Source organism: Myodes glareolus, chromosome 26, assembly GCF_982192425.1.
Source record: "Myodes glareolus chromosome 26, mMyoGla1.1, whole genome shotgun sequence".
NCBI lineage: Eukaryota > Metazoa > Chordata > Mammalia > Rodentia > Cricetidae > Myodes > Myodes glareolus.
In genome coordinates this window covers 30,043,585-30,058,058 of record NC_142051.1, presented here as the reverse complement: position 1 = coordinate 30,058,058, position 14,474 = coordinate 30,043,585, and the positions used below count along the sequence as shown (strand labels likewise).

General features: G+C 35.6%; 1 protein-coding gene across 2 annotated transcripts in view; it reads right to left on the bottom strand.

The window, feature by feature from the left end:
- Positions 1–5,207: 5,207 nt before the first annotated feature.
- Positions 5,208–14,474, bottom strand: part of Tmtc3 (transmembrane O-mannosyltransferase targeting cadherins 3) — a 43,379-nt gene continuing 34,112 nt past the window's right edge. For both annotated transcript variants that reach the window (XM_048418273.3, XM_048418272.3), the window contains exons 11-14: positions 13,969–14,072; positions 12,555–12,724; positions 11,132–11,358; positions 5,208–9,219 (exon numbers count right to left, since the gene is read on the bottom strand). In XM_048418273.3, the coding sequence (XP_048274230.3) occupies positions 8,405–9,219; positions 11,132–11,358; positions 12,555–12,724; positions 13,969–14,072 (1,316 nt within the window). In that variant the 3' untranslated portion in view covers positions 5,208–8,404. The remainder of the gene's footprint in view (positions 9,220–11,131; positions 11,359–12,554; positions 12,725–13,968; positions 14,073–14,474) is intronic.

The following is a 14,474-nucleotide window of genomic DNA, read 5'->3' as shown; positions in this document are numbered from 1 at the left end:
TTGCCCAACATAACATTATCATGTAATTGGAACCCATTATGATAAAAGGGAGCGATGGTGGAATGGTGGAATAAACAGACTTCATAGTTGGATACATCCTCCCTTTAAATTCTAAATTTGCCATTAGCTGTATCCTTGGTTCCTTTATTTAACCTCTGTAAATTTCAACTATATCAAGAATGGAAACAATTCCATTGTTTTATATGTGAGAATCAAGAAAGAAACATACTGAGGCTACATAGAAAAATGGCTGTCAATAAGCAGTAATTATCTAAATGTTTTCTAATTACAATGAAATTAGCAAACAACTCTCGGTATCATTATTAGATATTAATAAAATTTAAGCTATCATAGATTTAGAAAAAGTCTTAAATTCAATTTATTTTTGTGAACCAGATGTGGCCCATTGCAAATAGTTTATTGATTGACTTTTAGAGCTTTTACTCTCTATGAGTTATACAGAAATACACATGCACCAATATGGGCAGTCTAACGTGCCTTCAATGATGGAAAATCACTGTGAGAATTCAAGGAATTAAAAAGTAGTATGCTATTCTTAGGACTCTCAAGAGCATTGTCTTCCCATGTCCTAGAAATCTGACACTGGGAAATAGAATAGATTCTGCAGGTGACTCGATGACTTGATTGCCTCTATATTCACCTCAATATAATTGTTAGCTTGCTTTATTGAAACCCCCAAGGAGCGAGGTGTGCTACAAGACAGAAGTCACAGGTTTATCTCAGCAATGATAGCTATCACAGGCCATGACTCTACTCTGTTGGTTAAAGCGAAGAAATGGTGGGAATGTTGTACAAGGTGAAGGGTATTACAGGTCCTAGATCCTTGAGGCTTTGGTATAAGCTATGTGTCCGTCAGTCGACAGGTATGTATTTAACTTTATTACATATAACCAAATGGGTTTTAAAGGAACTTATTATTAATTCTCATTCCTACCAGCAGGGAATAAAGATACATTTTATTATAAGTGCTTTTAAATTTAGTTGTAGTGGGAGGTGATTGATCTCATGTGAGGCATTTATTAATACATCTCGTATCTTTCTGCAATGCTTATAGTTCTGAGTATGTGATGCAGGTGTGTGTGTGTGTGTGTGTGCATACATCATATGTGTGTGTCAGGCATGGGTTCCATCTCATGGAGTGGGCCTTAAGTCCAATCAGATATTGGTTGGTTTCTTCCATGTTTGTGCTATCATTGCGCCAACACATAACACAGACAGATCACCATTGTAGACTGGAGGGTTTAAGAGTTGGGTTGGCTTTTTCTTTCTCCTCTAGTAGTGTGCAAAGTACCTTCCAGGACCATGAACACTCGTCACCACGTTTTCATTCTTCATTCATCTGTTGATAGGCATCTCTCCAGGCTGTTTCCAACTTATTATTTCCAAGGTTTTTATGACTAGAACAGCAATGACCATAGATGTGTTTGACAGTTGTGTAGCTTGGTCTGTTTGTAAGGCTCCTGGCAGTGAGATTAGGAACCTGTTTCCCATGCTGGATTACCCCGCCCAGTCTTTATGCTGGAAGAGGAGCTTGGGCCTACCTCAATATGATGTGCCAAGCTGTTCAAGCCCATGAGAGGCCTGCTCCTTTCTAAATAGAGACAGAGGAGTGGGTGGATGGGGGGGGTGTAGATGGGAATTGGGGGAGGGTATGAGAGGAGATAAGGGAGGGGAAACTGTGGTCAGTGTGTAAAATAAAGGAAAAATGTTGATAAAAAACACACTGTGGTCAATGATATACTAAACATTTGCATTAATAGGCTAATGTAAGTTTTGGAAAACATTTGGCAATTACCTCCTCAAATATTGTTTTTGACTATTCTGGAACTTCAGTTAAATGGAGCCTGCTTCATTTGTCTGTCTCTTTCATTCTATTTATTTATTGGTTATTTATTGGGGAGCCTGCTTGTTCGTTTTCGGCTGCTCAGATAGAAGCTTTATTATTTAAATCACTGCTTGGCCAGTCACTTAAGCATATGGCTAGCTAGTTCTTATTTCTTTGGTTCACCCATTTCTATTAATCTGTGTATCACCACATGGCTGTGGCTTACAGGGTAAAGTTCCATTCAGTGGTCTGTCTCCAGTGGGGCTACATGGCTTCTCTTGACTCTGCCTTCTTTCTCCCAGCATTCAGTTTAGTTTTCCCTGCCTAGCTCTACTCTGCTCTATCACAGACCAAAGCAATTTCTTTATTAATTAATGGCAAGGAAACATATTCACAGCATACATCACCTCCCACATCAATTGGTTGATTATTTATTTATTGAGATTTTCAAGACAGGGTTTCTCTGTAGCTTTTTGGAACTTGCCCTGGAACTGACTCCGCAGACCTGGCTGGCCTCAAACTTACAGATTCACCTGTCTCTGCCTCGCAAGGGCTGGGTTTAAAGGTGTGTGCCACCGCTGCCCGGCTTGCCTTTCTCTTTCTATTGTCCCCATCTTTGCATTTTTCCCAGCCCACAATGCCAGCTGGTACAGTTCGTGCAAGTAGTTAGTATGTCTGTTTACTAATTTTATCTTCTGCTCTGTCCAGTCTAAAATTAACATTAGCTTCTACCCAATTTTTTAGCTCTAGAATGTACATTTGATTCATTTTCAGAGTCCACATTCTGGGTTTTCTCTTAATCTTTTTTTCTAACTCCAGTAGGAACGAATTGTGTTGATTTTTTTATTCTCTTGGTCATGCTACCCTCCACCTGCATCTGTGGATAGCTAACTCAGAAATCAGGTAAAAGTATGTGGAAGAGATGACACAAGGCTTAGGAATCGTGATGGCAGGTCTCTTCCTCTCTTCAGGACTTTGTTACCAAAGTAAGGCTAAAGCACAGAATATTTTAGTCCACTTTTTTCAGCCAAGCTCAACAACCTGTGGCAGTGTAGAACTCCGACTGTATCTAGTGGGAAGAATTGATCTAGTTTAATCAATAACGTACAAAGTTCATTACTTTGTCTCTAGATGCTGGTTCCCTCTGCACAGAACGAGTCAAATATATATTCTATACAGAACTCAAAAATGCTGCAAAGAAAAAATGTACCCCAAATTAGCTCTTCTAGGAAGGCCTCCTTTCCCACCTGCATTCTCATCTTTATGATTTTCATTACATTGACAGGTTTTCAATATATTTTTAAAAAAGCTTTATATGTACCTCTTTTTCATCTGTAAATATTTTACCTCTGTACCAGATCCACTTTTTGGATACTGATTTCTAATGATGTGTTATGAATGGTCAACGGATTTGTCAGCTTGGAATTTAGCAGTTTTCTTTAAGTTATATATATTATAGGTTGGCATACATATATTCATCATGAATATCTTTTTGTTACTCAACCAATATACGTGGTTCCTTTTCCCCTCATTCACTGTTGCCTTGAAATTTATTGTTATGAAAATTGTTACAGTAGCTTGCTTTTCATTCCCATTTTTGTTATGTTGATACTTTAACTCTTTATTTCCTCAAATGTATTTTATAGGCAAAAATGGGCCTTTATATTTTTAATTAGACAAATAATTACTTGAAGAGTAAATATTGTTAGAATGAAGAAATTAAACCTAGTAATTAGGTTTATCTATTTTGTAATTTTGCATTAGCTATTACTTAACATCTTTGCAATACTGTTATCTTTTTTATTTGCCCTTCTCTCCATTACTAGTTATTCCTTCTAATACCTTCTTTTGCAATACTTGCTTTTTACATGATTCCTAATGCTTATCCCAGCAGATTAACATCTTAAACTTTGTCAATGTCTTGAATAAACCAGCAGCAAACTTTCTTATTCCTTTGGACTTTCTTTGGACTAACCCCGTGATTGCTAATCTTACCTACTGGATTGAGAAGTTAGATTAGTAGAGCATACAGATTTCCAGACAGGATTTATTAAGGACATAATTATGGAGTCTTTTGAATATGGATGGCACCGTACTGGATTGATGAAAAGAAAGAGCCCATAAAGTCTAAGCATCCTCTCCCACTGTTTCCTGGCCACCATGGCTTTGCTCAGGCATTCCCACCTTTCCTTGGTGGGCTGAAAATTGTGAAATCCTAAGATCAATCCTTTCTTTCTTGTTCTTCCTCAGGCATTTGTCCTGGTGGCAAAAAAAGTGGCTAGCGCTCTCTTTTTCTGCCTCACATTAACATTGTATAGATTCCTTATTCTTGTATTTAGCATTCTTCAATTTACCCACTAGCCATTGGTTTGGAAGAGGGTGTGTATGCGATTATCTATAGAAGTGGGGTCCAGTAGACAACTGGATTCATGGATTGGAGACCTGAAACTTTGACTCTATCCCATCAATATCTGCACCAGGGTCAGAGCTGGGCTTCTTGTAGCCAGAAAACTTTCTGAGACAATTCTTATTCGTTAGAAAATAACTAAAGAAACTCCTGGTCACTGAAATAGTTCTTTGCAGTCTGTAATGTACAAGGGAATCGGCTCTTTTGACTTTTGAGATTGCTAGCAAAAGCTACCTCTTCTTTCACAATTAGTCTTGTTTAGTCACTTTTTCCATAACTCAAACTAAAAGCACGGAAGACATAAAGGCAAAGGTTACTGAGTTCTGATTACTTTAAGTCTTTAAGAAAAGATAAAGTATGATTTTTTGAGATCTATTTTATTCAAGCAGAAATAGAAAGACATCAAATCCTTATAGAACACAAACACCTTTTGATGGGAAATAGCTACATTATAAACACAGAGAGATTTTGGATAGAGTGTGTTTTAAAGAATTTGTTTCTATATAGTCATGAGACTTTTTTGAATTATCCCTGATAGCAGTTAAAGAGCAAGGTAGTACAGTATTGCAATTTCAAGCTTAGTTTCCATTCAAACTTACCCCAGCATGTATTTTCCTTATGTGATCTCTGCATAAGCATTAGCATTAAATCTAACTATTTGCTCTTAGGATATCACTGATATTTATGCTGGCATGTACATAAGTCAAACTGCATTTTCCCAATAGAGCTTAAGACATGTGTTTAATCTAAAAATTAAATCTGTTTCTTAACCACTTAAAATTTTTCTGTGCAGTGTAAGTAATGACACTCTTTGAAAAAAAAAAAAAACCTTACGAAACAGTTTGCATACCCAGGAGGCTGAGGAAACAAGGTAAACAACTTACCTTATGTTACAGTAAGGGTGAGAACTTGAATTTGAACCTGGACAGATGTAGACATAAACTTTACATAAAATTCCAAGTTTGAGTTTTCATTTTATTTTCTTATTTTGGCTTCTGTCACCAATAGTTAAGAGTGTATCATTATCAGGAATTAATTTATAATGCATAATCTTCAAAGGTAACTTCTAACAAATTACATGTCAATTCATTCATTTCGCTCTGCAGGCAGACCTGTTATATAAAAACTTTGCATTTCATTTTTAACATCAAAAGGCAATCAGGTTGAAAGTTTTAAAAATTAACAATTTAATAATGAATATTTAGAAATGTGCTACACACAAACAGCATAGTAATATAAAATGCATACAATTTTAAACTACTTTTAATGAACCCTTAATATGAATGGGTGATAAGTTTTGATAGTTACCAGATATTTTGAGGGCTCATTTTAAATATCATTTGGTCATGCATATAAAAAAATAAATATGACAAATATATGGATTTTTGAAGTATAAATTGACATAGAAATCTATATATTCTTAATAGTTTTCATTAAAGCATCTTTGAAGAAGCATTCTATAACATGATTTTGAGAACTCAGATGTAAAAGAAAGGCTTTAGGTTTTATTAGACTTGCATAATTCACATACCAAATACTTACGTAACAGTAAACATAAAACTGTTAAACAAAGTGATATATTTAGTTATTTTATTCTCTAAGTCATCGACTTCAGAAAGTCACTCACTGGGGTTGGGCAAGGATGTGCATGCCTGTGGTCCCAGTCACACAGGTAGTTGGGCCAGGATCGCTTGAGCCTTTGAGTTCAAGACCTATTTGGGCAGCTCAATATATAAAGCCCAGCCTCAAAGAGAAAGGGTTGGTAGGTTGGGGCTACTCACTAGAAACATTAGAAAATTCCCAATTTCAATTAACAGGGAAAGAAAAACAACTAGAGGAGCAATTCAGAATTTGACTCTACTTTCTGAGGAGTGAAGGGGGACACGACACGGCTCCTTGAAGATTGTCAAAGCTTTGCTAGAACCTTCTACGCAGGAGATTTATAAAACATCAAAACCGAAAACTCCATCCTTTCCTCAGAACGCAAATCTGTGGTAAGTCTTGTTTTCCTGATTCAGACGTCCAGAGCTAAACCCACAGGACAGTAGATTGAGCTTAACAATGTTCAGATTCCCACTTCTAAAAGACAGCTCTGAGGCAGCTGAGGGTGGGTGGTATCCATGACTTTTCCTTGTCTGAATAGTTTAAATAAAATTTAATTGGGTTGTTTGCAACACTAATTTACAAAGTTAACACAGGAGAAATAGAGAGACTTTTGTGAACTAATTTAGACCAGTAGCCTTCACTCTAAGTACAAATCAGAATCACCTGAAGAAGTTTGGCAAAACTGAAGTCTGGTTCAATTGCCTAGAAATTATATTTTTAACTGTTATGGGATGGGTGGGAAAGTTCCCCTAGGATTCTACTATGAAATGAAGTTGAGCATCATTGATTGGTAATAATTAATAATTGCTACTCAAGATGGATTTGATTTAAATAAATTAAAATTCAAGTAAGAGTACTTTCTTTGTGACATTATTATGAATGGTAATAAAAGGATTTTTCTATAAAATGATTAGATAATACTAACATTTATCTTTGCCACTCAACCAGCTGTGTGAGATTACTAAGACAGCCCTAACTTTTACTATGCCTGCTGTCATAGATTTCCTTTTACGTTAACTTGCTGCAGCTGCTCACCTGGAATTCTAACTGTAGCGCTTACAAGCAAACCCTTTTCCTAGGGATATGTAGAGCACAACAACTTCAAGTCAAAGTATATGAGGTATTCTCCACTTCATATCTGAAGTCACACGGCTATACTCTAAGCATTGAAATATTGCTTTGATGTTTAACAAAATCTCCTGGGTCAAGAATTAACACCCACTGGCATCAGTGCTGGCATTAAATTATCTTAAAAAAAAAAGACAATAAAAAAAAAACTATGTCAGATCCTCTGGGAAACTAAAAGGAATGGGTCTTTAATGCAGAACATGTTTCTTGTGACCTATTTATAAAAGATTTCTTAGCAACATTACAGAAGCATAGTTTCTAAGTCATACATAATTAGAGATTAGTTAACTCAAGGGAACTTTTAACTGAAGTTAACTAAGGGAAATTATGAAAGATCAGTAGTTAAAATAAATAATAATAAAAATATATTCCACAACATAATTAAGAAGTTAGTGTTTAAAAATAAATGTCACATTACTTTGTGTTCAGTTACACAGATTGACTGTAGTGGCTTAGATACCTAAGAATGATCAAGGTGTGACTTGAGAAACAGAAAACTGATTTAAGACCAGAGAGTCTAAGGTGAAAGATATTACTATAATTACTCTAAAACTTAGACTTAGAATGACTGGGACTTTTCAGGATGACGATATGTCAAGAAACAGAACACTTTGGGGAGCAAGAGTCAATGAGTAGTCATGATTATGTAGCTCATGTTAAAATACTCTGTGTGAAACAGAAAATATAGTGTTAGTGAGCACCACTAGGAATACGGCTAAAACTACCTGCCTAATTTTAGAGTGAGGTTAAGGACAAGTCTGCAGTTATGTAAATGCACTCCTAAGCTAATATGTCATAATGTATCTGTTATATGAGTGATGCATGATTTATTTTAAAATGTTTTATCCACCATTCCTTCTAAACCTCAATTAAAGAACACATGAACAGTATGCACCTGTAGTACAATGTCCCTTGGGTTACGAGAAAAATTACTGAAGGAAAAGGAATGTCTTCAACGGATATCAATCCATCACTGGATCCAAGAGGTAAAGAAAAAATTATAGGAGAGCTCAAAAATGGGAATTCACAAAATCCAGGATATACTGGATTCATCTCCAAGGGTTCATCTTTGACATCCCATATTATTTCAATTCAGATTAGTAGATGGACCTGCCAGACCACGCCCACCCCCCATCCCTCACCTCAAAAAATTCCCACACTCTTTTCTTTCGATAATAAAAGTTTCAAGTTTTTCACCTGGAATTTAAGATTTCTACTATAGTCAGTAAATCTGTGCCATATCTTATAAAACATATATATCCTGGGGCAGATAGGTCTTCAATGAAAATCTTGTTTTGATCCTATAAGGAGGATCTTATACAGTATATATTCTTTACCTTTTTCAGTTCCCAGTATTAGCAAACGCATGATACAGAATGAAAGTCTTTGATAGCATTGTTATACGGTAGAGAACAGTATTAGTCTCCATTTAAAATGCGTTCAATCTCTTCTAGCCTTTTCAAAGCAGCGACTCTTTTCTTCTCAATTTCTTTGATGTCTTTTGTTGTTTTATGGGGGGCCTCTTTGTCTGCACTTTTTGTTGATTGCTTGTTGGATTTTGAGTTTTTATGATCACTTGTTTTTATGAGTTGTGCTGGACTGGATTCACTTTTGATTTCTTTTACATTCTCAGAAAGGATTTCATCTTTTTCTTCTGTACCTGAAGTCATATCTACTGGGGACACTGGCTGCTCCATAATACCAGAAGAGGAAATTTTATCCCTGACTATACTCAAATGGCGTTGAATATATTCCTCATGAGGTGCTAATGCCAATGTTTCCACCAGGCACCTTTCAGCTTTTAGTAAGTCCTTCTCTTCAAAGTACACGACACACAGGTTGTGCTTTCCTTGCACGTTGCTTGGATCCATTTCCAGGATCTTCTCAAAACACTTTTTGGCTCCAGGTATGTCCTTCTTTTGATTCATCAGAATATCTCCTTTTAAAATGAGGCCCTTGGTATGGTCAGGGTAATATCTAAGCAGCTCCTCTAAGATCGGCAATGCCTTTAGCTCCTTAGCAGTCTGCGAATACAGGAGAGCCAGGTTAAACAGAGCACTTCGAAAGTCAGGTTGTAATTTGATGGCTTTCTTCATCCAAATCTCAGCTTCAGAATCCTTTTTGTCATCCATGGCAAGCATGCCCAAATTGAAATAGCCATTGGCATCTTGTGGCTCTTCATTTATGTAGCTTAGGAGCCGTTTTCTAGCTTCAGGTCTAAGTTTAACTTCGCCTGAAAGTCATTTTATTTAGAAGAGATAAGTATCAATGAATGAATCATTTTCAGGTGTTTTGTTATATTACACTATTACAAAATACAACAACAAAGCAATTTATTTCTGTAGCTAAATAAAAAAGTAGAAATCCAACACATCTTTCTTTATAGGAAAGACAATGAGCTTGAAACACTCAAACGATAGGTTTGTTTCTTTGTCAATCAGCACTTTGGAAGCCAAGAGGAGAAATTCTCTTAGTCTGGAATCTAACAGAACATTAGAGAGGAAGAATAGATATGAGTTTAAGACATAGGATTTCCAAAGATGTGTATTCAAGCACAAGTCTGCCAATATATTGAGTTTATACATCAAACAAGTTCTTTAATTTCTCTTGGTTAATTTACTGAATTTTCTATGAGATTATAGGACACGCATGTACATATAACTATATGGAAAAGCTCAGTAAGTGTTATAATAACTATAAACATTCCAGTCAGAATTCCTGGTATGTTAGCTAAAAAAATTTAGAACGTTTCCTAGTAAAAATACACTATTTAGTATAAAACTATGAGGTTTTGAAAAACAAACACTGAAATAAGTTTTTAATGTTCTTCATGTTCATACATTTAGATGAGAGCTTGTGTTGGATAATGAGCGATTTTCATAATTATTAAGATTCTAAAATACTTGTTTTCAAATTTGTACTTATTAAATATCAAACATAAAGACCTCCTTATATTGTTTTAATTGATTGAATGATTAATAAAGAAAATCTGAAAATAAATCAATAGGATCAGCTCTTAGATGAATTACTGTCTATTAGCTATATCAATTCTGAGTACTGACTGTCCTTCTGCCCTAATTCTCTAGCTTACCAAATAGAAGATTGGGACATCAAAGTCCATTTAAGTTACAAGAAGTTCTAATTTTATTTTTCTTTCACTTCTGCAAAAGTTTAAAGAAATACAACACATACATAGAATATATAAATAATATATAAAAATTATTATTATAAATCATTTATGCTATCTTATGAAGAAAATATCCCCAGATAAAATATGGTTCAAAGACAGATCTATTGTGATTGATCTTAGTTTACAAAATTATAGGAAATACAAGAAATTATGATAACATTCAAAAAACAAACTAAATATATATAAAGATTGTGTTTGAAAGAAAATGGCCCCTAAAGGGAGTTGCACTATTAGGAAGTGTGGCCTTGTTAGGGTAGCCGTGACTGTGTTGGAGGAAATGGGCTTTGAGGTCTCCTATGCTTAGGTTACACCCAGTGTCACAGTTCACTTCCTGTTGCCTGCGAGTCAAGATACAGAGCTCTCAGCTCCTTCTCTAGGACCATGCCTGCCTGCCTGTCACCATGTTTCCTGTCATGATGATAATGAATTAAACCTCTGAAACTATAAGCTGCACAAATTAAATGTTTTCCTTTATAAAAGTTGCTGTGGTCACGATGTCTCTTCATAGCAACAGAAACCCTAACTAACATAAAGATACACAAAGAACTTTCTTGTATGTCAGAGTAAACTAACATGAGATTAAATATATGATAATGCCCTGGGATCCTCGAATATGGTTACAAACCCCCCTCACAACTGCTGCACTATTTGGACTTTATACTTACTATACAAGAAGTTTTATTATGTTTATATAAATAAAATAATATTGTGCACGAGTTAGGTGCTAGTTGCTAGAGTATATGAAGTTTTAGCACCCTCTAGAAAAATGAGCAAGGAATACTGTCATATACGCTGTTTGTGTCACTTGGAAAAACTTTATGTCAAGGATTTTCAATATCACTGTAAGTTGTCAGATGTACACAACTTTATTATGATTTGCCATTCTGAAGATGTTTGCTATGGCTTTTGCTATATTCTGATTGACTAACTCTAGACATAGTTTCAGAAAACTTACCTGATTCCTGCATTAAAATAGCAGAATTGAATAATGCTAGTTTATGTTTGGGATTTAGTTCCAAAGCCCGATTAAAGTTCTTCAGAGCTTCATTTGGTTCTTTAAGTTCAATATAAACAATTGCCAAGTTGTACCAGAGGTCTGCATTGTTTCTGTCCAGCTCTAGCGCTTTAAGGTATGCCTCTTTTGCCTTGAGAGGTTTATTCATTTTTAAAAGCAGCTCTCCCCTGTGGTAAGTAAACAGACAAGGTTTGCTTACAGCCTTACTAGACCACTTCATAAATACCATTTTGGACTAGATTTAAGCCTTCCCACACAATGGCTTTATTTTCTTTTACCTTATATTCTTAAAAAGTCTCTGTTAAAAATGACTTTGTGAAACTAGTCTCAAATCTGAACTCTTATATATTTTAATACTATATTAAAAACTGCATATCTGACTTTGGATGACAACTGTGGAGAAGTAATCAAGGCAGGGTGACAGCAATGTGTTCAAAAATGAATCATAGAAGGGAGACAACTAATTGCACAACAACATAGCAGCTGCAATGGCAGATTAGTCAGTCAGATGATACTGGAACACCTGAAAAAATATGGCTGTTACTGGGAATTTTGGGTCTCTAAGTCTTAGAAATGTGAAATCTCTCTTCGTATATTAACTTTGTCTCCTTCTAAGTACACTTCTAAATGACTATTAAAAAAAAAGTTTCCAAATGGTTGATTTGGAGAGTACTTATGCCACCTGCAGGCCGTTTTTAGGAACACACCAGACTTGGCCAGGGTATCTATAGTCTTTCTAGTATGGTTCCATTTTGAGTTTGAGAACTTAAAAAAGTCATTTTACTTAAAATTTGTGAGGTTATTTTCATTAAGATGAACACAGTAACTTCTGGGCACGAGATCAAGGTGTTATTTTTATGCAGAGATCACTGAGAGTCTTTATGGAATAAACTGAGGGCTGGATATGGAAAAAAAAATTCCAGTTTAGGAATTGATTTTAATCTTTTAACTTCAAAAAGTTAAATTCAGAATATACTTTCCTCAGAGAAACAATGCTATAAATTAGGATTATCTCCATGGTTAGTATATAAAACAAAGTTTAACACAAAATGTCTCTTAAGTATAAAAGTGATAATATTTATAAGATAATATACAAAAATATTAACATGATATCAGTTTTTTCCTTTACTGCTTTGTGGTAAAGGTGACAGAGACAGAGAGACTGACTGAGACTGACTAACAGTGTTTACAAGACACAAATGGATCTCATAAGTAGCTACATCTAGAACTTCTTTAGGTAGTATAAATAATTCTTTTGTCAATTTCAAATTACTTAAGTTTGACTGGTAATTTTGTTGAAACATACACGTAGACAGATATAACTTCAATTTTACAGTGGTGATTCTAAAGTAAACTATGATACCTGCTAATGTAAGCCTGCTTGAAGTCCGGCCTCATGCTGATTGCCTGTCGATAGAGCTGATCTGCTTCCTCCAGGCGGGATTCATTTGCTCGGATGAGGTTGGCCAGATTGATATAGACATTTAGGTGATTTGGAGCAATTCTGGCTGCATATTTTTTACCAGGGATAATCTGTTTAAGAGAAAAACATGTTTGTATGTTTGATAGCACAGTTGTAAATAAAAATAACAAGTAAGTTTTCCTACTGGCTCACTTCAAATAACACAGAACCTAAGGTTGGGCTGATAGTTATACTAATCTAACAAAACAAATCATAAAAATATAAAAAGCAAGCAGGGCGTGGTTGCACATGCCTTTAATCCCAGCCCTAGAGAGGCAAATGGATTTCTGGGAGTTAGAGGCCAGTTTGTCTACACAGAGAGCCCATCAAAAACAAAACAAAACAAAGCAACAACATCAACAAAAAAACCCAAAGGGAAGCAAGCACTTAGAAGTACCTGAAAATATAAATACATTTTTTGACACTGAAAGCTTATATTGTTTTCATTCGTGGCAGCTATGAGTTTTCCTGGCTTTTGGCTCACACTTCTCTTGTATTAAGTCAGACAAACCAGAACTTGAACAGGTCAGGGTCTCGTACTCTCCAACACAAGATAAAACCCATTTCCGTCCAGCTCTGTTAGCTCCAGTGCTGTCAAGAAAGTTATTTCTTGGCTGCAACAATAGGGCGGCTAGCTTTAGTTCAGAGTCATGCTAAAACCTCACTTGTTTTGTAAAGTTAAAAGGTAAAATGCTCTAACTGAAATTTCAGTATTATACACGATATAAATATGGATCTTTTGTACCATATATCCAATGACCTTACACCTGTACCTGCAACAACTGGTTAGCACAATAAAGCAGCGGAGGCGGGAGTAACTGCTGTTTTTTGTTTTTAATTTTTTTTATTTACTACGTATATAGTGTTCTAGGCACCAGATCTCATTATAGAAAGATGTGAGCCATCATGTGGTTGCTGGGAATTGAACTCAGGACCTCTGGAACAGCAGTCGGTGCTCTTAACCTCTGAGCCACCTCTCCAGCCTGAGTAGCTGCTGTTTTACTGCTTGTTTTAATTTCTCCGACAGGTGCAATTCTGACTCACTGTTTAAAGTACACAAATGCAGTTCTCTTCATTTGTCAACTACGGCAGTTTATAATCAGCATCAGATAATTATGTTCTAGGACTCAGCATTTACATGTGACCTATACAAAGCATTTAAAAAAATCAATGGAGCAAGAAATTATGACTAGTGAGGAACAGAAGACCGAGAGATATACTATAGTTTAATATCAATGAATTAAGTAAATTTTTCTCTGTTTAGGTAACTCTAAGTCCTATGGACATGACACAATAAATAAATAAGGTAACTTACTTGAGGCATTAGTGATTTAGCCAACATATACGATTCTTCTGCTTCTCTAGTTCTGTTCAAATTTTTGTAAGTTCTTCCTACATTCATGTGGGCACCAATATCATCTAAAACAAAAAACATTTATTGACAAATATACTAGGCAGTTTTCATTATAGCTATTGAGAAGGCAGATTGTTAGCAACAAGCAAGAGAATGGGCAAGCAGACGGCTCTTTCTGAAGTTCTGAAACAACCTGTAGAGCTCCCAACTGACAGCTGACGGAACACTACAGGACGACTCAGCACTGCAAGGACACAAAGCCCAGGAAACTCGGGAAACTCCGACTGCATCTCTGAGGGTGAAGGAAGAGAGACAAAGACAAGGAACTTTCCTCACTACATTCTACTACAGCATACCACAAACGTTTTTATTTCCTTAATTTCACAGTTTGGAGAAAATACATCCCAACTCTGTAAGTGAAAATGATCTTGGTAATTCCTATAATTAGGACATGGTGCACCATGTTA